The 21,922-nt window shown below is 39.5% G+C and overlaps 2 protein-coding genes across 2 annotated transcripts; one reads left to right on the forward strand and one right to left on the reverse strand.

The window, feature by feature from the left end:
- The first annotated feature begins 8,382 nt into the window (after positions 1–8,382).
- Positions 8,383–12,262, forward strand: LOC116715816 (ATP synthase subunit beta, mitochondrial). Its single transcript, XM_032556493.1, has 10 exons — positions 8,383–8,561; positions 9,242–9,415; positions 9,491–9,665; positions 9,753–9,874; positions 10,656–10,840; positions 10,929–11,087; positions 11,167–11,289; positions 11,433–11,645; positions 11,725–11,926; positions 12,003–12,262. Exons 1-10 carry the CDS (start codon positions 8,459–8,461, stop codon positions 12,098–12,100), a joined length of 1,554 nt encoding a protein of 517 aa, XP_032412384.1. The 5' UTR covers positions 8,383–8,458; the 3' UTR covers positions 12,101–12,262.
- A 729-nt stretch (positions 12,263–12,991) lies between these two features.
- On the reverse strand, positions 12,992–16,889 carry LOC116715818 (retinol dehydrogenase 7-like). Its single transcript, XM_032556500.1, has 5 exons — positions 16,777–16,889; positions 14,336–14,650; positions 13,988–14,246; positions 13,740–13,903; positions 12,992–13,667 (listed from the first exon to the last, which is right to left on the reverse strand). Exons 2-5 carry the CDS (start codon positions 14,646–14,648, stop codon positions 13,444–13,446), a joined length of 960 nt encoding a protein of 319 aa, XP_032412391.1. The 5' UTR covers positions 14,649–14,650; positions 16,777–16,889; the 3' UTR covers positions 12,992–13,443.
- Positions 16,890–21,922: the final 5,033 nt, after the last annotated feature.

Here is a 21,922-nt window from a genome sequence, read left to right on the forward strand (position 1 = left end):
CCATCGGCTGGATGGAATCAGAACAGAACTTATTTGGGAATAATATGAGGGATTTTAGAGGGAATAAAAACTGTTTTCACCACCAACAAGAACAACAGTTTTACTTACGCTAACTTTTACCATCCAAGCATCCTCTAAACTACTTCATGTTGTGCATCATCTGATCAATTTTTACTGGCATCCTAACAGCATTCTGCTACTGTTCAATGCATTTCCAAAAGACGCCTTTGTAAAGATTACAGTAAAATTGGAATGCCGAGGCGAAAACGTAAAGAAAAGTCAACATAATTATGCGCATCAGCTTCTCATTATGCATTCACAAATGCATAATGAGGCTGGCTTTTAATGCGCTAAAAAATAAAAAACACCTGGGAAATGTTGCATTTACGTGTTGGTACGTGTAAGTTGTAAACTGGCCAACATGTTTTAGTTCTAAATGGTAATTTGGTTTTTTCAAAGGATCATGCGGTACTGAAGCAGACTGAGTCAGTGATTAAGAGTTATAATCACAGTGCATGTTATTATGTTCTAATATGAGCTCCATAGTGGGGCATGGTGGTGGCACCATCATGCCGTGTGGATCTTTTTTTTTGTGTTTGTTTTTGCGCTGTGTTGTGAAAAATCATTATATTTAATCAAAACAACAATCTATCTGAATAAAAATGTGTGGATCACTTTCACAAATATAGGTGAAGCAAAACAAAAAAGTAACAAATTTGCTCCAGAAAGTGTTGAATCTGAAACGATTAATTGGATTCATCGCGACGAATCGATTATCAAAATAATTGCCGACTAATTTAGGGACTGATTAATCGTTAGACGGAGTGTACGGATTCAAAAAAAGACATTTTGCTGAAAGAGGGTCATACTCGGAGGAGTAATTAAGCCAAAAGTGTAGAAAAAATTAAAATAATAATAAAACAAAACTGCCTGTAAAAATTTTAAATATTCCGCACAGAACTTTTCATGTGGCTGTTTTAGCTTCATCTGGTTCAAATTCAGGAAAAAGTAAATGAATAAATCTCCTATTAACACCCTTTGCTATCCAGTTGTTAACCCAAAAATATTCACTCATATATACGCTGTACTGACGTTAAGCCGAGCAGAAACGGCTTAGAAATATATTTAGCCGCAGACACAAACGAGCAAGTGTTCACTAAAGGAATGATGTTATTGCATTGAAATGAATAAAATGTTTGTCTTCCTATCCAACAAATGAATTGAATTATTTGCATCTTTTAATGTAGTCTTGATTTTTTTTTTTTATTATCAATTATTTTATCCGATTAATCGATTCATCAGCAGAATGATTGATTTCTGAAATTATTGTTGCTTTCAGCCCTACAGGAAAAATAAGATGCAGCTCAGACATCTGCGATGATATGAGACATCCTGATGAGGTCAGAGGACAAATAGCCAATCACACCGTGTCACTGTCACCATGCCAACATGCTTTCAATCCCTACAGTCTCTGTTGCCTTATTTCTGGTCATTTATGCAGCATTATGATGTGAGGTTTGTTTGTTAACGTACATGTGATGCAGAGGATATAAAATAATATTTCCACTAAGGTGTAGTGACTTTAATAACCGTGCTAAATAAAATTTTATGGAAAGCTCTGTATCCAGAAGGTTAATTTTGAAACTTAATAATTTATTAATTCTTTCACCCCCCCCCCCCCCCAAACTAATAAAAAAAACTTTTACAAATCGGAAAAAAACTAATTCATTTTTGACATTAAAATGAATATTTTTCATCTTCTACACATGCCCAAACTTGACTGAAATATTCTGAATTTGCGTATGCACAGAGGCATTATCAATCATCCATTTGTAATCACAGTGTAGAAATGATGTTTGTGAATGCAACATTATCCATTCGCTCACATTAAGGTTTGATTTGGATCACCTCGAAAGCCCCTGAAGGAAGCATTAGAGGTTAACGTTCACTGACTGGTGCGGAGCAGGCAGGAAATGCCGTACCACCGGCGTTACTGTAAACGGATCTGACGCAGCCGCTTTAAGCTATGTTGATATTTGTTTTCTGCGATTGAGTTTTAAAAGCCTCACCCCGTTTGGCAATCCGGAGAACGGGGAGAAAAGCAAAGCGAAGCTTCGCCTGGAGGCTGAACACTCTGCAGAGGCGGCTGACTGCAGTTCTCCTTTGAAAACATCTATTCATCCGTTTCAACTACACCTCTGCTGGTTCACCACAACATAGCCACGGATGTTAATGCTAATCAGCATGGCCACAGACAGAGACGAAGTTGTTTCGCACTTTTAGCAGCGCCCTTACTAGGGTGATTGACAGCATGGCTCTGATTGGTTGTTTTTGAGCGGGAGCGGCGCATTTCCTTAGACAAGGAGCTCGACCTCTTAACACATTATCTGTCTCGTATAGTGCTGTCACGATTTGACATTATTTAATTTCCCTTTGGGATTAAAAAAGTATTTTTCCATTTGAATTTGATATGTTTTTTGAGAAAGTTGTATTCTGCAGCCTTAACAGACGGGCTGTATTTATACAATGAGCGAATTCTTCTCATGAAGGCAAATAGTTCCTTTTATTTTATTTAGGGCTATCAGAGTAGACGGGGTTGAACTTCAGTGCACACCACACTTTTCACATTTTTATTTGTAAAAAATATTTAGACTCCTGTTACTTGACTACAACATAAAATCCCTATAAGACACTGAAGTTTGCAGATTAAATGTTAAAGTGAAAATTCACAAAGGGTTCATTTCTGTTTTATAAATATGTTTCAAATTAAGCAAATATAGATTATCAGCACTTCTGGAATAGCATCAAAATTGTTACTTTTTTGTTCAAGCTCCCCCTCGAATGAGCAACAATACTCATTAAAGTTCTCCAGTTTTCATTAATGCCATATGAGACTGTTTCAGCATGACAGATCAAACTTTATATTTGGCCCTCATTTGGAAAATTCTTGTTGCTGTTTGCAGCCTGCAGTCTGCATCTGAAGCCATATAACCCGGCAACCAGGGTGGAAGGGAGCATTTTTATTGCCCCGCTTTTCAGAAAGAAAGAAAAGGTCAGCTGTCACTCAAGAATGCTCTCCTTAAACGATAGCACCTTAAATCTCGCCCTGCTCCCTTTCTGTCCACCGTTTAGGATTCTTGGTTTGGAGCTACATCGTGGGGAGAGATCAGAGGCTTCTTCGCTTTTCGGTGGCGTGTTTTGCGTGCCCACACGTTAAAGTTGTGCTACGTTGTCAAGCGGATTTATAACCAATCCGTCATACCTCCGACCGACACACCCTACAATTATGTGACTTTCAGAGTATGCAAATAAGTGAATGTGGTGGTTCTGAGAGTGTGAGGACGTAAACACAGAGTCATAACTGTGGTAAAGAGCAGACTTCTGCCCCTTTCCCTGCTCTGTCTTTGTTTTTTCTAAACAGGTGTGGGCCATAAAGAAAACAAGAGCAAGCCTTTCTTCTATAAAACCGAGGAAGCAACCACTTATCTCTTTGATATTCCATAATCCCTCTGGGTATCTTTGTCCCTTGGCCTAACTACTGTTTTTACAACTTAATGCACATGCTTTAAGCCTGTAGTTATGGCACCGAGGAGAAGGCGGCCCGTATCTATGGCTCTTCACTGTCATTGAATGCTTTTCAAATATGTCAGCTTAAATAACATATCCTAATACATTAAGTTAATCACAGTATTGATATTCTGCCTTAAAAAATATAACTCAATTGACACACAAGTAAAACATAATGTAGATTTTTTTTGTTTAATCTTCCTTTTGAGTGCTAATGTCAGCACTACTAATTTGTTGCTAGCTTTAGCAAGTTTTAAGGCAGAGCATCAAATCTCTGCCTTAGAGAAATACAACTCAAAATACACAAAACAAGCATAATTGAGTTTTTTGTTTAATCTTCCCTTTGAGCGCTAATGTTAGCATTGCTAATTTGTCGCTAGCTTTAACAAGTTGTAAGGCTGAGTATCAAATCGCTGCCTTCAAAAATACGGTACTTAAAATACACAAAACAAGCATAATTCCGTTTTGAGCGCTAATGTTAGCGTTGCTAATTTGTCGCTAGCTTTTGCAAGTTTTCAGCTCAACATAAAAAGAGCTCGGAGAATAATTGGAAAAGCGTTTATATTCTGCATTTTGGAACATATTTATCTCATTTGAAACGTCCTGGTCATTGATACAAAGTGTTTACATTGGCCTTCCTTGAAAACTGAAAGCTAAAAAAAGATGCAAATGCCTCCAGTTTCCTTGAACATTGAGAAAACAAATGCATCCTAATAACGGCAGTTTTTTTTAAACAGTCGGAAGAAAAGAATGGATGCAAATATTTCCTGTTTCTTTAAAAACCGGAAGTGAAAAATGTATGCTTTTATGTCTCGCTTACTTGTAAATGTAAATGTTTCGACTTCTTGGAAATTGAAAACAATTGATAATAGCTTTTCTAACAAATGCCGTAACAAAATATTACAGGTCCACAGTTTGGTCTGCATTTTTGAGAAAAAATGTACTTTTGTTATAAAAATGTGCTGTTTTACACCGGTGAAATGTTAACGCAAAATTATACCACTGCATCTACACTCTCAAACATTTTTTAAAACGTTAACATCACGCGCAACGTGTAACATGAACATATTTTTAACATGTAAAACTAGTTTGAAATGTCCCAGACGAGCAGAAAAAGCCTCTGTTCTTTAGATCTCTTAATGACACGCATTCCTTTGGGTTGTGGTTATTTTTATTCTCCCTCGGAACATAAACGCTGCAAAAGATTGACAGCTTAAAACCCTAAATTACTGTTTTAACGAGAAGCTTCGCTCTCTATAGGGGCGGAAAGACCTCAATTACGGTAACATGTACAGACCTTAGTTTGTTCACCTGATGCAAAGGGATGCAGAGAAAACACCCAACAGCAACACGAATTCCTGCTGTCAAAAAACATATGAAGGCACCGGCTAATGATCTAGATTTGTTTATTTCAGCTGCAAAGTAAAAAAAAAGGCAATTAAGCACCAATTTGAAAGAGTAGATGAGGTTAGGTCTCAATGGAGATAAAGCTAGTAAAAAAAAAAGATGTGATATGATTGTGAGTCATGAATGAAAGAATTTAGGGTTGACTCAAATATTTTAGTATGTGGTAAAAAAAAAAAAAAAGGCAGTAGATTACTAGAACAATACATTCACTGCAGCCCAGTAATCTCCATAACTACATCGTAATACAACAGAGTTGGGATTTGGCGGCAAGGCAGTTTTTCATCCAATTAATCTTCAGCAACTGATGCTGTCTGAGACGGAACGAAAGGAAATTTCTGCAGACAGACTCTGACATTTTTAGGTTAATCTCAGAAATTAACTAAAAAAAAGATGTGGAAATTTCCATTTCAAAAGTAAATAAAATAATAATAATCACTTTTGAAACTCAGAAACCTTCTAAAAGATAAAACTTTGCAACTTTTGAAATTCTGAAATCTCCACCGTTTTTTTTCTAGAAGATTTCTGAGCTCATTCTCAAAACTTAAGAGTTTGGGGGGTTTTTTCTAGCAAATTTTCAACATCTCAAGCTCAGAAGTGTCAGGGTTTTTTTTTTTCTAGAACATTTCTGAGATTAACCTAAAAATGTCTGAGCTTCTTTCTGACAGAAATGTACTCCTCTTCTCTTTTTCTTATCTACAATTTCCCTGATATGCCGTCGCAAAAAGGAGATACAATATAAGCCACTGCTAGTCAGCCAGCATGTACGTTTGTGATCATATTCAGAGAACCTTCCATCAGAATTGTTATGCATTTTAGCATTTGGCCTATGTAGCATTGCTATGCAGCCTTGAGGCACGCTCCAGGCAGTGAGGAACACACCAGAAAGAACAGAACCGAAATATTAATTGCAAAAAATCCCTTCAGCATCCTTCCATTGTCCTACACCTAATGAGGTTTTGAATAAAATAATAGCCGAGAAGCACAAAAAAAAAACAAAAAAAAGGAATTCGTCTGTTGACGGTATTGTAACAAACCTGCTTCACAGCACACTGAGGTTGCTAAAGGTCATCTTTATGAAATCAAATCTATGGCTGCATATGAGAGAGTACTAATGAATGATATAGCAGATCAGTAACCAGGTTTCAAGGAAACATGTCCAGTCCTGTATCACCAAGGTTCCTGCAGCTTACATCCAAACCAATGCAGCTGCAGTCACAGAAACCTAACACTCTTTCTTTCCAGGCAGGAATCCAACCCGTTGACCTTAGCGTCATTATTTTGCTAGGCAACTTTTTCTTTTTTCTTTTTTCCTCCCAATATTTAGGAATTTACGTGGGTGTTGGCAGCTGCTGACGACCCCGGCGTGTGTCTGCAATAATCAAGAGATGCAAAACACAAAAAAAAAAGCCTGGCAACGCAGTAATCTCAGTCATCAGTCATCAGGCCTTCACTTTGAGGCAAGCCTCATTCAAATGCGGCATGAGCGGTTGTGTTTTTTTGGGGGGGTTTTTTGTAGGCGAAGTCAGACGGGCGCTGGGGCTGTGTCTAAGCGTGCAGATGGTCTGATAGTCATCTGCTGTGTTGGGAAGCGATGCCAAAAGAGTGGCGAAATAAAATGGCAATAATATCAGAAACACACTACTCAGCTAAAGGAAACCCCCCTAAGTTTCTGAGATGTAACACCATTACTGCTCAAACTAGCGGGAAACTGACTTTGAAGAAGATCACAACAGTTTACGTACAAGCTAATTAATTATAGCTTCTTCAAAAATCTGTGCGCAGTCTGGAAGAAATCTGCAATTTCAAACTCTCTAAAGAGGAACTCCATGCTGTTTTGACAGAACAAAAAACAACCTGTCAAGGTATGGTATCCTTTGGTAAAGCAGCGCCCTCTAGTGTAAATTCAATGATCTTTCAAGCACATCTGTATAGCGCATTGACTGCACAAAATGCATCGAAAACGTTTTTTTTTTTTTTTTTTAATCTTGTGCATGTCCATCCTTCTTTCTAATGCCGCCCTGGGCAGTCGCCCAGAAGACCCATAACAACAGCCACGGTTGATAGCTAATTTTCTCTAATAAATCTCCATGAAATAGATGTCTTCTGACGTCAGTGGTTTGCACTGGATTTTTAGAAGGAATGTCAGCACGCCACACCTTTCAGATTTCTACCACGTCATCATGATGAGACGTGCATATGACACAAAGGTAAACATACAGGCTGACGGGGGAAAGCGCTCATATTATTATTATTATTGTTATGCTGTGTTCAGGGAGCCTCGTTTTTTACAGTGTACCACTGGCTCCCTCTAGTGTTACTGAGCAGAAATTTTAGACTCACCTAGAAGCTACATTGTTCCAGAATATAAGACACACAAATTATGTTAACAACAACAATAAGGTCACTAAAATTAAGTCAATTTCTCCTTTCAGTCAGACATTATGTACATAACAATAACACACTAGAACTACAAATGAAAATAGAGTCAAGCTTTTAACTTTGTGGATGTTAAGCGACTATTATTTACTGGTAAACAGCAAACGTGTAAGATGATGCTATGGTCAGACGACAGGAAAACAAAAACTACTTGGCACACACCATGCCCCTTGTGAAACATGGTAGCGACAACATCATGGTAAGGGGAAGGATAGGTAAGCTGGTGAAAGTTGGTGGTTTGCTATAGTCCTCGTCACGGTTGACCCAGGTTCGAATCCCGATCTCGGCACCCATGTCCTGTTTACTGTCAGAAAAAAAGTTGATGGGAACAATGGAATTACAGACAAGGCAAATACTTAAAGAAAATTTGTAGGATGCAACAAGGCGTCAGAACTGAACGACGATAAACATTTATACATGCTTGTTAAAATGGTAACTTTTAGTTATGTTCCTGGTTCATACACCTCTCCCCAATGCAGTCAAGCTCTCCAGAGTCCAGCTAATGACCCGATTATTTGACTCAGGTGTGCTGAAGAAGAGATACCTCTAAAACCTGCAGGACACCCGTGGATTTGAGGATTCCTGGTCTAATCACATACAGCTCTATTAAATACATGATAAGACAACATAAGTGTTAAGATGTGCAGGAGAGTATGTTTAAGCTACGTATAGCTGGGGCTAAAGTATATTCTGTGCTGGGATACATCTCTAGAAAGAAATTTAGTGCAGCTTTACTCTTGAGAAGTAGAACATTCCCCTCCACAGCAAAACCGGGCCTGTTGTACCCTGTTGGTAGTCAAAATTAGATGAACGGCACATTTAAAAGAACATGTTAAATATGTTTAACCTTTTATTTTTGCTGTCCCATTCACTGCCACACAGTCCAGCTCTGTGGAGGGCAGAAAAAAGTCAGCTGGCTGCGTTTTGCGTCTGCGCATGCCCAGTTCAACGGCTTCGAGCTTTCGCGCAAGCGCAGTCCGCCGGGACGCTCAGTGATTTATAAAGCTCCGAGTCGCTCCGTCTCCTTCCACCTTCAGCCATTTTAACCATGTTAGGAGCTGTGGGACGCTGCTGCTCCGGGGCTTTGCAGGCTCTCAAGCCTGGGGTCCAGCCCCTGAAAGCCCTCGTTGGATCCCCGGCTGTTCTTTCGCGTGAGTCCCCTACAGGCTGGGCGGTTTCCGAGAGGAAACCTTGCGTTAAAATGTTGTTGATAGTCTGAGAGGGCAGCGCTAACGTTAGCTGGGGCTAGCAACACGCTGACTAGCCTGCCGGTGACGTAGTAGGCCTCTGTGGTAAAATGCCAGATTTTACTTTAGTTTAACCTACTCTGAAACACAACATGCATATATAATGACTTGCATGCTTATATTGAATAATGGGTTGCATTGGAAAACAAGTGGACTGTGTAGTTTGTAATGTTATTAGAAATGACCTTTGTGAAATGACATGAGGCGCTGCTAGGTTAGCAGATTAGCAAGGTTACGCGGTCCTCTGCAAAGAAAGACGCTGTTAGTTTGACATAAACGATTAAAGAGGGCAAATCTGAAATCTACACTTCTTAGAATATGTCCCGATAAGTTTAGGAGCTGCAGAAAGTGTAAACTAGAGTGCACGTCATTCATTTGTCATTCAAAACACAACCTCCGATGGGGCGGTGTAGTATTTTCATGTTTTCTCCACATGGAAGGTGTTTAAAACAAATATTCAGTTTGTTTTAAACCTGCAGAAAATGTTGATAAAGAATTCTCCGAGTAAATATTGTAAAGAGTTTAGGGTTACGTGTGAATAGCAGTGTTATTCACGTAGGGCTCAATTATGTATCCATCCGCAGGCAGGGACTATGTCGCTCCTGCCGCCGCCGCAAGCGCCGCCACAGGCCGCATTGTGGCCGTCATCGGCGCCGTCGTCGACGTCCAGTTCGACGAGGGCCTCCCTCCCATCCTCAACGCCCTGGAGGTCACCGGCCGCGACTCTAGGCTAGTCCTGGAGGTTGCTCAGCATCTTGGTGAGCCTTAAATCTTCAACTAACAAAACTATTTCATGTTTGTAGAAGCTTGCTGAACCTACTTGCTGTTCACAGGTGAGAACACAGTGCGTACCATCGCTATGGATGGTACCGAGGGTCTGGTTCGTGGACACAAGGTTCTGGACACTGGTGCCCCCATCAGAATCCCAGTGGGCCCCGAGACCCTGGGGAGGATTATGAATGTGATCGGCGAGCCCATCGACGAAAGGGGTCCAATCAGCACCAAACAGTGCGTCAAAGTAAAATATCTATAATCTTGAGATATTCCATTCATACCTAAGGATTAAAAGAAACTGTTTAACTCTTTCTCCCTTAGGACTGCACCTATCCATGCTGAGGCTCCTGAATTCACCGACATGAGCGTGGAGCAGGAGATTCTGGTGACTGGCATTAAGGTGGTGGACCTGCTGGCCCCTTATGCCAAGGGAGGGAAAATTGGTATGTATTAGCATTAAAGGAGTAGTTCGGTTTTTGAAGGGGGGGGGGTAATTTAAAAAAACTTAACATATTTTCCATTTTGAGGTCTTGATTCCAGTTTTTCTTAAAAATCTATAAATGACAGCATATGCAATTTTCGGGGTCAGTGGAGCTAGTTCACCTTTCTTTCCAAAAGACGTTTTAGGCCAGGGGTGTCCAAAGTCGGTCCTCAAGGGCTGGCATCCTGCATGTTTTAGTTCTCTCCCTGGTGGTAGTAACAACCTTCTCAGCATGTCAATGTTCTTCTTAGGTCTCTAATAAGCCGTCATTTGATCCAGGTGCGTTAAACCAGGGAGAGAACTAAAACATGCAGGATGCCGGCCCTCCAGGACCAACTGTGGACACCCCTGTTTTAGGCACAAAAAACTTTCCTAAAATGGGCCATTATTTTTGGAAGGTGACCAATACTACTGTTGTGTTTTGGGGCCTGCCACAATTTTTAAATAGTCCCAATAAACGATAATGTCATTTTGAGACCATTTTCAAGCAATACGTTAACATTGGAGCTGGAGGATGCTTTTAATAATCAAAGACTAAACAATAAATCAAATGGAAACAGTATAATTTCCATTAACCTTTGCTACATTTAGAATAGGTTTTTCACTTTTAAATGTTCACTTTCATATTCCAACAGCCACTTTTGAATCAATTAAAAATGCTTTCTCTGTTCCTAAATGGAAATCATGATATTCCAGTGGAAAAATCCTCTGTAGCAACGCAGTGACATTGCTTGTGGTTTCAGGGCTGTTTGGTGGCGCCGGAGTAGGAAAGACTGTGTTGATCATGGAGCTGATCAACAACGTGGCCAAAGCCCATGGTGGTTACTCCGTGTTCGCTGGCGTGGGCGAGCGGACCCGTGAGGGAAACGACTTGTATCATGAGATGATCGAGTCTGGTGTCATCAACCTGAAGGACACTACCTCTAAGGTGGGGCTCGAACTCCTCCTCAAAGAAGTAACGCATCCACCATGCAGTAATGGGACGGGCTGGTTAAAGTCTGTTTCTCCCCCTCTAGGTGGCGCTGGTGTACGGACAGATGAACGAGCCCCCAGGCGCCCGCGCCAGAGTGGCGTTGACTGGACTGACCGTGGCCGAGTACTTCCGTGACCAGGAGGGTCAGGACGTGCTCCTCTTCATCGACAACATCTTCCGCTTCACACAGGCCGGTTCTGAGGTTTGTACCAGTAACACAGCAAAGGAATCTTCACCAAGGGGAAGGTTTTTGCTAAAAGAAACACCTACCGCCCTCTCAGGTGTCTGCCCTGCTGGGTCGTATCCCCTCTGCTGTGGGTTACCAGCCCACTCTGGCCACTGACATGGGTACCATGCAGGAGAGAATCACCACCACCAAGAAGGGTTCGATCACATCTGTGCAGGTAAACATTTAGCAAAACACAATCTCAAATCTACTTAATAAAATGAGTTATTTTTGCTGCACAGAATTAAGCAACATCTACCTTTCTGGTGGGAAAATAATGTGATCAAAGAAACTTGAAGCGAAACTTTGTTTTCTCTGCAGGCCATCTATGTGCCCGCTGACGACTTGACTGACCCTGCTCCCGCCACCACCTTCGCTCACTTGGACGCCACGACTGTACTGTCCCGTGCCATCGCCGAGTTGGGCATCTACCCCGCCGTGGATCCCCTGGACTCCACCTCCCGTATCATGGACCCCAACATTGTCGGAGCTGAACATTACGACGTCGCCCGTGGCGTGCAGAAGATCCTTCAGGTTGGGGAAGCTGCATTGTTTTTGTCGTTATGAAGACCTGTTTGATAGTCAACAAGCTAACTGGTTAGCCTTCTTGCAGGACTACAAGTCCCTTCAGGACATCATCGCCATCCTGGGTATGGATGAGTTGTCCGAGGAGGACAAACTGACTGTGGCCCGCGCCCGCAAGATCCAGCGTTTCCTGTCTCAGCCCTTCCAGGTGGCTGAGGTCTTCACAGGCCACTTGGGCAAACTGGTGCCCCTGAAAGAAACCATCAAGGGCTTCAAGAGCATCCTTGGAGGCAAGTATTGTAAAAAGTACTTCTACATTTAAGCTGAAACGCACACTTCATAACTTTATGCTTTTTGTTGTTCCAGGCGAGTATGATAACCTGCCTGAGCAGGCCTTCTACATGGTCGGTCCCATTGAGGAAGTGGTCCAGAAAGCTGAGAAGCTGGCTGAGGAGCACTCATAAACACCTGAACATTCTGAGCAGAGGGGGAGGGTCCTATGGTTAGGAGCACTTGGTTTGTAAAACATGTCAAAAATACAAATGTACCTGTCTTGTCGCCCTGAAGAAAGTTCTATTTAATGTTTCCAGTGAAAGATAGAATAAACCACTGTCTTTACACAAACAGACTTGTCAACTGCATATTTCATGAGCTTTAGCTGTAATAGAGGCCTGTTCCTTGAGAAATCTTATGAAATGATTGTCCTCTATTGTGACCACAAGATGGCAGACTTGAGCTGTAAAACTTTTGAGTTGTGTTGCAGATTGTTGCGTTTGGAAATAAAACAGACAAATTGGAAACTTTTTATTTTTTGTCACTTCATGTGGTAAGGTAATGTGCTTTAAAGTAGTTATGTTTAGGAAAGAAAGTGGAAATTTAAGGTTATTTTAAAACATTGAAGTCTAATTTTGCAAGACACTGTAAGTATCTGGCAAGACACCTGAGTAGCTTAATCCCAACTTTTTAGGGTTACCAATATTTCAGCATGAGAATGTAAAATCTATACAGATTAGAGCACATCTTGGACATTTTACTAGTGAAAAATTACCTTTCCAAGCTGACTGCAGTTGTCCTAAAGCATTTGATAAGACAAGGATCTTAACAGAGCAATTGTTTTTGCTATTTATGGTAAGCTGGAAAGAAATCTGAAGTCCTTACCAAACAGCTCTCACCCATAATTCTGTATGATTAAGCTAAAAATTGTGAATGTCCCAGAAAACTCAGACCGTGCAATTTCTCAGACTCTACAGACCGCAGCCAGCATGTTGAATGTAAGATCTTTCTGTAATTTTAAGGGCATAAACTAACAACTGTTTAACCTATTTGAAAGGAAAAAATGAAATTGCAGCACAACATAGTTTTGAAAACTTGTATTTGAACACAACTTCCAAACAAATGTTTTGCCATAAAGGAAAATGCATTAAAAAAAAAATCCATACCAACTGTCGAGCACGGTGGTGGAGGGGTAGTGATTGGGGCTTATTTTGAGCCAAACACTGGATTGTCTAACATCTAAAGGTCGAATTGATTTCTATGTGCACAGACTAGCCTAATTTTGTAACCAAACTGAAAGCAGGTTGGGCTTTTTATTGCTTTTCCTTAACCTTTAACACCTGACTATCATGAATGCAAAGAGTTTACTTCAAGCAGCAGATAAGGTGGCCTTGACAGTGTCCTTGTGAGAGCAGCTCAACCTTGTCATTAGAGTGAACAAGTCGAGACTAAACCGACTGCTAATATTGAAACGTGCATTGTCAGCTAAGATGTACAGAGTGGTAATGCATGAAGTGGATGCATAGATGGAGGGTTACTGTAACTTCTTGGCAATGGGAATGGCATTCTTCAGGAAGAAGTAATCAACAAAACAGGTTGGCATGTATGACATTGGCAGCCAGAAAAATTTGCCGTCCCAGCCGGGGGAGTAACGTTTGCGCGGCCAGGTGGCGGAGACTGCGTGCTCCATGCAGCTGACCACCTTCATCAGATCGCCGTCACTCATTTGGGTAAGTTTTTCTTTTATCACGTCTTTGGCTGGAACAAAAGAGAAGTCTGTTGAAGCAAATAAAAGAAGACAATTGACAGGAACGAAAGTTTCGCGCTTACATTTTTGGATGTATTCAGCCCCGTAGTCATCTTTGATGTCCTGCGGCAGTCTGTCCCACAGCGTTTGGACGTTCCTGGTGTGGAGTTCGCTGTCTGTGACGCTGGTCTTGAAGAATCCCGGCTCAATACAAAGGACTTTGACACCAAAAGGAGCCATGGTGAACCTGAGGAAATTATGTCATCTTTGTCAACACTAAAAGGCCAGTGTTGGCGCAGTAGTACATTTATAGGGCAGGTTAATATTTCACCGGAGGCTGTCGTTGAAAGCCTCGACGCCGAACTTTGAGACAGGGTATGGGCCCCCGGTGACACAGATCCTCCCAAACACACTTGCAACATTCACCACTCGGCCCCTGGCCTTCTTTATCAGAGGCAGGACGCTCAGTGTGGCTCCGATAACCCCGTTCAGGTTCACGTCCAGCATTGATTTGTAATCGTCAAGGGTATGCCAGTCGCAGGGGCCGGAGGGAACAGCAACACCTGCGTTGTTTACCAAAGCCCAGAGACCTGCAAGGAACCCAAATACATATACAACCTTGAACAACCTGCTAAATTTCTCAATGAAATGCCTGTCTGTCCATCTACAACCAACTCACCATGCACTCCGACTTTGTCCTTAATCATGGCTGCAACTTTGGCCAAACTCTCCTTCGACACAACATCCAGGTGTGTTGTGATCAGGTTGCTGGAGCAGGCCTTCTTCAGCTCCTCCTCTCCCTTCTCAGTGTAACACCCGGCAATCACTCGGAAGCCTATCTTGTCCAGATGGCGAGCCAGAAGGTTCCCAAAGCCGGTGTCGCAGCCCGTGATGTACACATACTTGTTGGCCTTGTCACCGACCCTGGGGAGCTCTCTGATCCAGCGGAACAGGTAGAAGAGCACGACCAGGCCCAGAAGATACAGGAACATGTCTGTAATGTGAAAGAATGTTCTTATTTGTTACTGTACATCAACTGGAGGGAGGCAAGCTCATCTGTAAAGAAACATCAGGCAAAAATATTCTGGGTATCTACCAAAGTCAATCAATCTGCCCCTGAAACCAATGTTCATTTCCACCTTGTAATGTCATGTGGTATTTGTTTGGTCATGTGACAGTGAGACAGCACAGGATCATGGAATTTTTAATTGAAGCACAGTAGCAATGTCAGCACTGTGGTCATCTTTAAGAATGGTGTAGGGAAATATACATATGAATAATATTATTTTAAAAAATCAGTCATTGGCTATTAAAGAAATATTGGATATGAATATTGGATCTTGATATTGGTCCACATTTACAGCCCTATTTTTTCTGATAACATGAAAAGTACAAAGATTTTGCAAAAAGACACAATTTCCAAGACTCCCATGACTTTTAGAAGAAATGTCTAAAATATGATTCTGGCGCTGGGGCAAGAGTTTAAACAAAGTCTTGTTCCATAAAACCCCTCCAATGCGATTAAGTTCAAGAATATCAAAGGGCCAGGCTACTTTTATTTTAAACCTGTTAAAAACAACTGCATTTGGTAAATTCTCAGATTCCTTTTCTGGTATGCAAATGAGTTCAACAACAAGAAAGTTTACAACAAAAACAAGCTGAAACAAAATAACTCTATATAGGGGCCAATACTGAAGTCAGACACAAGTAGATACAGGTAGTTCCCAACTTTCCAGCAGACACCGACACACAGGATACATATCTGTCCAGACAGATATGCATCAGTCATTGAGTAGGAATGTTGGTCATGGTGGAATGGATTGGGTGGGTTCATTTGGGTGGGTTTCTATATTCACATTCACTGATTGCATCCAGGGTTTTTTTTTTTCTCTTGCCCTTAAGATCTGATGTTTTTGTAGTAAACTGAACCAGCAATGAAACTAATTTGGTTTCTCAAAGAGCCCTTAAGTAACTGTTTGGGTTTCAACAGTCGGTAAGAGCTGATCAATTGTCCTTTTTGCAGAGTTTGTTGTGATCTTACACCCATTTGTAGAGAAGTAGAAAATATTTTTTATTGCAGATGTATTACATCACCCTAGATTTTCTTCCATAGCATTTTATATGAATTATTTAAAGAGATGGATACCTAACAAGTCCTCTTTGCCTAACCTGGCATGTAGATAATAGTAATAGATCTAACTTTTTTTGTGCCGTTTTTTCAGCTACAAAAGCTAATCACAAAAGCAACTCGCTCACACATTGTTTTCTGTAATCGCCTTGAAGGTCAAATTTACACCTCCCAGTCTGCTCCACTGGTTGGTTGTTGTGTGACACAAATTCTGTCCTTAGCTGACCACTTGAGTCCACACTCAGATTTTTATGACCACACTGTCTGCGATCACCAGCAGGTTGATAATATGTATTTTTATTATTTATCGATCGTAAGATTTGCAACATTGTTAGCCTTCGAGACCCTTCAGATTGTGTTACACTATGTCCTTATCAGTTTTATTTATTTATATATCACTAACTGTTCCAACAACTTTCAAAATCATATATGGCCAAGAAAATCTGATTCATTTTATTTGTTTCATTTGGCATGAATGTGCTTCCGTACATGGAAGTCCTACTGGAGATTATGAGCTCACTTCCCACCACACATTCTTCTGTCCTCATAGTCGAAACCTTTTACGAGCTAATAAATGAAGCCACTGACTAAAAAAGTTACATTTATATCATTTCTTTCTGTTAAGCCCAGTAATAGTGATCAGAACGTAAAATGTGGCGTTGCTTTCTCTATTTTGTTTTTAACAACATTTACGCTAACGTGAAGAAAAAGTTGTTGCTGAAAGTTTAAAAGCCTCTCTGGAAGGCAAAACTGAGACACACACTGAACTTACAGGAGGAAACATTCATGCAGCCATATTTCGTAACATGACAAGAAGACATTCAGGGATCGATAGAGCGCATTCTACTCTGATAAAGAAATTTAGAAATCTACAGTAGAACAAATAAAGTCAAACAATGCATAGTCTGACATCTCACCTCCTCTCTGTTCTCATCCCCTTGTCGTTTTATAAATGTCCCTAATAGATAATGAAAATGACAAAAAAGAACTACCTGCAGCAGAGCAATGTCCGTGGACTGTCTCCTGTTCGAGTGGACCCGATGAGACAAAGTCAGGAATCTAATCAGATGATGTCGAAATAGGAAACGACAATGGGCGCCCCCTGCTGACAAGAGAAGGAATTGTTTGTCCATATCCAGTTACGTTGGTCATCTTTTATTCTGTTTTTATTCATTTCCATAAAGCTCCTACTAGTTTTCAGTCCTGACATTTTCATTCAGTAGCATGCAGTGTTTTCACTTTTACCCTAGCACAAATGAAATAGCATTTTTATATATTAGATAAAATACAATAAGCTACAGAGCAATAGTTCCCAATGAGAAGTTAGCAGTACAGGTGACAGCAGCTAACAGTTGTAAAATGAAACATAGCTAAAATACACAACATTAATAATGATAATAGTTAAAAACATATGCAAAACATAGAAAAATTACTCACAAAACACTGTATATTACATTTGCCTAAAGTATATCTCAAAAAATAATACTTGTAAAGAAAGTAGTATTATTTTGTGGTATGTATTTAAGCTGATCCTTAAATACATACCACAGTTACAGACAGCAACAGAAAAAGAGGGAGGAGCTGCTGGTTGCTATGGTAACTACCAACCGTGTAGAGCGTCATAGCTGAACTTAATACATCAATGTCTGAAGAAACAACTCCTTGACTAAACAAAATACATTTTAAGAATAAACAAACAAACTTCACATTTATAATATTGTTAAGATAAAACCCTGTTACTTTAGCAAATGTCTAAATTTCCCTCAAGGTTGACTTCAATTTTCATGGCGCAACCTTCAGAAAATCTCCAGGGCAAGTTCCATAAAGGTTTTCTGAATTCTCCAAAGGTTAGCTTCAACAAGGACAGTGTGACCACCAGGGAAATATGAAGGAATATCTTCTAAATTTGTATCAAAAATGGCTGAAGATTAACTACGAATTTGATGCAACCTTCAGAAAACGTCCAGGGGGAAGCTTGCATAAAGGTTTCCCAAGGTTAGTTTCAGCGTTGACTTGTAAACTTATGGCAACTATCAGTGTTCTCTAAAGTTAACTACAACTTCAGCTATGTTGCTTTCAGAGAGCATTCAATGAATGTTCCTAAATCCATCTATCAATCCATCCTTCCTCTGTTTCTTTCTTGGTATTTCAGACATTCATGCCGAGTTCAAGCACTTATACTTTGATAAATGGTCTAAAATAACTTGAAATTTGAGAGAGAGACAGAGAGAGAGAAAAAAAGCTTTTAATGGATCACATCCCCATGAGAGTAACTCTGAGCCAGACTGTATATTCAGCCTGAAGATCCCATCAAAATAGTCACACAGCAGGTAGCAAACTGATGAAACCTGCTGAAATCTACAGTAGGAACCTCACCATCACTTTTTGGTCTCCATCCAGCAATAACATTCTTTAGCTTCCAATCTGTTTACAGTCTGCTGCTGAACGCTTGTCTTAACTTATATTTTTCAGACTTCAGTGTGCAAAACTGCATCTAGAATAAACTGATGCTGGACTTCCTTAAGTCTCAATGTGACTGCTGAAAACCAAGCTAACGTCAAGAAATGCAGAGCTGGTGGAAATAAAGAGCAAAATGCTTTTATTCAGTTTTGTGTTTATTCCCATAAACCCTTTGAGATTGTTTGTGCTCCCACACCAAACACAGAGAAATGAGGAGTAGCAGCTTCCTGTTTTGACCTTTTAGAGTTTTTCATTTCGCTCTTGAGCCTTGATTACAACAAAGGGCTAGAAAAGTCCTATAAAGGTTGTGGTTGTTTATTACTTTCCATCAATGTGCCGGTCATCAAACAGAAGAGTGCTGATCGGGGGGACTATTAAAAGTTTTTATATGTACCCCTTAAACCTTTTCACTTTTTAAAATGTTTCAACAACAAGGTTCAGTGCATTTTTTTCTCTATTCGTGATTTTATGTGACGGCCTTTGCATTTGTTTACCGTTCTCTCATGACGTGTCTTCCTCAAAGATTCAAATACTTGGGCAAGACAAGTGGGAGTTTGAACCCAGATTTATATTGGTAGATTTTCTTAATTCTCTTCCAGTTCACAATTTTCCACTATGTTGTGTTGGCCAATCCATAAAATCCGTTCGAGTTTGTTGTCGAATGCGAAGGAGGCAAAAGGGTAAGAATATTCCCGAGTTTTAAGAAGAAAAAGTGCTCAAAGACTTTCACAACCTCTGTGTTGAGGGTTCTATCCCGCAGTCAGTTTGCTATAAATCTTATTAGACCTACAGGCATTGATTCTTACTTTGGAAACGCTGTCAATCTGCCTAGAATTGTAAAGATGTTTTCTTTAGTGGGATGCTTCTCATATTTCTACCACCAGGTGGCAGCAGCGTAGTTTCCTGATCGCTGCTTGCATTCGCCTGGAGATGAAAAAGAAAAATCATACTTACAAAACAAAAGAGCAAATACTAATTATTATGCGTCCAAATACTTTCAGGCGTGTGGCTGATGTGTTAGTAGAATGTCTTAAAGAAATGACCCAAAGAAAATGAAATGCTGTTGCTAAAACCGTTTTTTTTTTGTTTGTTTTATTTATGTTTGCGGTTGCCGCTTTGCTATCTCATTAACTCAATTTACGCAGCAATATCACATATAAAATATCTGCAGCGTTTTACAGACACAGTGGTCCTTTTCATGCGGGTCCTGGCAACATTTAAAGGCCGAGGTGAACGACCGTCTGTTCACTACTACTGACATGTTTTCATGTCCATACAGGATGATTGTTGGAATATTAAACAAGAGAGTTACACTAATAGGTAAATTAAGAAATGAGAATTATGTGTTTGATGACTCGTTTTAATGATCCACCTGCTGAACGTTCCCAATTAAGAACATGTATTTCTTTAAAGCCAATGTCAGCACAGCATAAACTTTAGACTTTATTTAGCTAGTTTTGAATGTGCTCACATTTCTGTTTACTTTTGTATGAAAATTTGTTCTTGCAAAGAAAAAAAAAATTCTACGCCAGAGGTAAACTAAAATTTTAGTTTATTACTCTATTTCAGGCCCTCTTAGTTTACTTTGAACGTTCACTAGAAACATTCACCATTTTGTTGTTCATAAGTGACAAGTGAGGGCAAAAACCGCTAGTGCACTGGTAACCCATTTTGGAGACAGCTTTGGAGCGGACAATAACCCTCTTGTGTCCCTTTGACAATTTTTGCCTCTTTTAAAAATATATTTCATATTTGGTTGTGTTGAGGAAAATGCCATAAAATTTGGCCAGGTTATGATTTTGTGGTGAATTTTAACTTTTATTATCATTTTGTTTAAGTTTTTATATGCCTTTGACTTAAGTAGAGCATATTTTAATTTTCATATTCAGTGCAATTATAACATTTCTGATTCTATTAAAGCACTGGAATCCTTTCAAAATGTCATATTTTGGTGTTCTACACAAGATTAAGGCGTTATTTTATGAAAATTTTTGTGACTAACAATTTTCATAAACGGAATAAAAAGTTTCCTTCATTTTCATAATACCCTTGTATTTAAGGGTGTAAAAGTTCAGAAAATGTCTAATTTTTTTTAAAAGTATTACGAGGACTGAAGTTAATAGTAACACAGAATCTCTACATCTACGTCCATTTGACGGAGCCAAGAGCAGCTGTCAAATGGAACAAGTGAAATATAGAGGAACCCAACTATATTGTAAGCAAACAACTTCCGGCAGACATTTTGTTTTATGCCTCAATAAAATCAATGAAAAAAAAAATATTTGGAAAAATTCATAGTCAAAAATGACATTTAAGCCATTAGCTAAATGTAGGTACATCTTGCTAACTTTAGCTAGTCAACCATTAGCGGAATTCACTTAATTGCCTAGAACCGTATGGTCGCCATCTTGTATCGCGGAGCACCAGGCTCTTCCTCCGCGAGTAAAGAGTCAGTTTTTTGTGCCCTTCCAGCTGTTATAGCAAAACAAAATTAATAGTATGCGACCTCTGAACAACATTTCGCAGGTGAGAAGTTGTTTTTGTATAGTCCATAACTTAATTAGCAAAAATAAATACTTAAAATATATCAATATGTGTGTGAGGTAACAACAGATGATATGCAATTTTAAAAAGAATTACTGAAATTAACTAACTTTATATTATTAATATTGTCTACATTCACTTACAATGGATATTTAACGACTGCAAGCAGTTAGTGAAGCTAATGTGCTAATCGAAAAGGATGCAAGTACATTGCGTCACTTGTTACTTTGAGTTCATGTAGATCTGATCATTTTACTGTTTTTAAAATAAGTTAATGATCATAATATAATCTCTTACATCAAAATTGTGTGGAATGACTGCAGTTTCTGATCATTCTTTTACAAAACAAGCATGTTTATTAACAATTTAGTAGGTACATGTGGTTTTTGCTGCTACATAGAGTAATGTGCACTGTATAATGTGGAATAACTTTACTTTTTTGTGAAGACGTTTAATTAAAACATGAAGATACCACATTTTTGTGGAGAAAATGAACAGAAGTTAATTATTGTTAATTGTCCTCAGCAGACATGTATAGTAAAAATATATTGTTAAAAATTTAGTGGTGAAAATAAACTGTCACTGGCAAACTAGATAAGTTATACAGTTATAACCATAACCAAATATTGATACTTCTTGCTGACATTAGCTAATGAGTCATTAGCTAAAACTGACTTTATTACTTAATCAGTGATGTATGCCGATACAATCAGACTACAGCAGCACTAAAATGAGAGATGATACATTCTAAAATGTTTACAGGTTTCTTTAAAAACAGGTATTTTTCTTAGATATATTTTTGTCTCCAGAGCTGTAAACTGAGAAATTTTGAACATTATCGCTGAAAAGTTTAAGTAATTGTGTTCAAAAAGTAAAACTCATGTATTGTATGGATGTGTTACAGTCACATTGATATGTTTCAAGGGTTTATTTTAGCTAATCTAGATGATTATGGCGTGCAGCTGGTATCAAAAACCGACAAAACCTTTCTCGCTCGCAAAATTAAATGTATTTTAATTTATTATCACTGGCATCTTTTCCACTGAATCATAGAACAACAGCTACTATTCATCCTGCAGACTTTTCGACCTTGTTATTGAAGAACAGCTAAACCATTGGATACATTCACTGAAA

Source organism: Xiphophorus hellerii, chromosome 24, assembly GCF_003331165.1.
Source record: "Xiphophorus hellerii strain 12219 chromosome 24, Xiphophorus_hellerii-4.1, whole genome shotgun sequence".
In the NCBI taxonomy this organism is placed as follows: domain Eukaryota; kingdom Metazoa; phylum Chordata; class Actinopteri; order Cyprinodontiformes; family Poeciliidae; genus Xiphophorus; species Xiphophorus hellerii.

Excerpts from the sequence above, each read along its gene's own strand:
- LOC116715818 (XM_032556500.1), bottom strand. The coding sequence starts at position 14,648 with ATGTTCCTGTATCTTCTGGGCCTGGTCGTGCTCTTCTACCTGTTCCGC. Across the intron at positions 14,247-14,335 it reads GGACAAAGTCGGAGTGCATG|GTCTCTGGGCTTTGGTAAAC; the intron begins GTGAGTTGGTTG and ends GGTTCCTTGCAG. Across the intron at positions 13,904-13,987 it reads GCTTTCAACGACAGCCTCCG|GTTCACCATGGCTCCTTTTG; the intron begins GTGAAATATTAA and ends TAATTTCCTCAG.
- LOC116715816 (XM_032556493.1), top strand. The coding sequence starts at position 8,459 with ATGTTAGGAGCTGTGGGACGCTGCTGCTCCGGGGCTTTGCAGGCTCTC. Across the intron at positions 11,646-11,724 it reads GCGTGCAGAAGATCCTTCAG|GACTACAAGTCCCTTCAGGA; the intron begins GTTGGGGAAGCT and ends GCCTTCTTGCAG. Across the intron at positions 11,927-12,002 it reads CTTCAAGAGCATCCTTGGAG|GCGAGTATGATAACCTGCCT; the intron begins GCAAGTATTGTA and ends TTGTTGTTCCAG.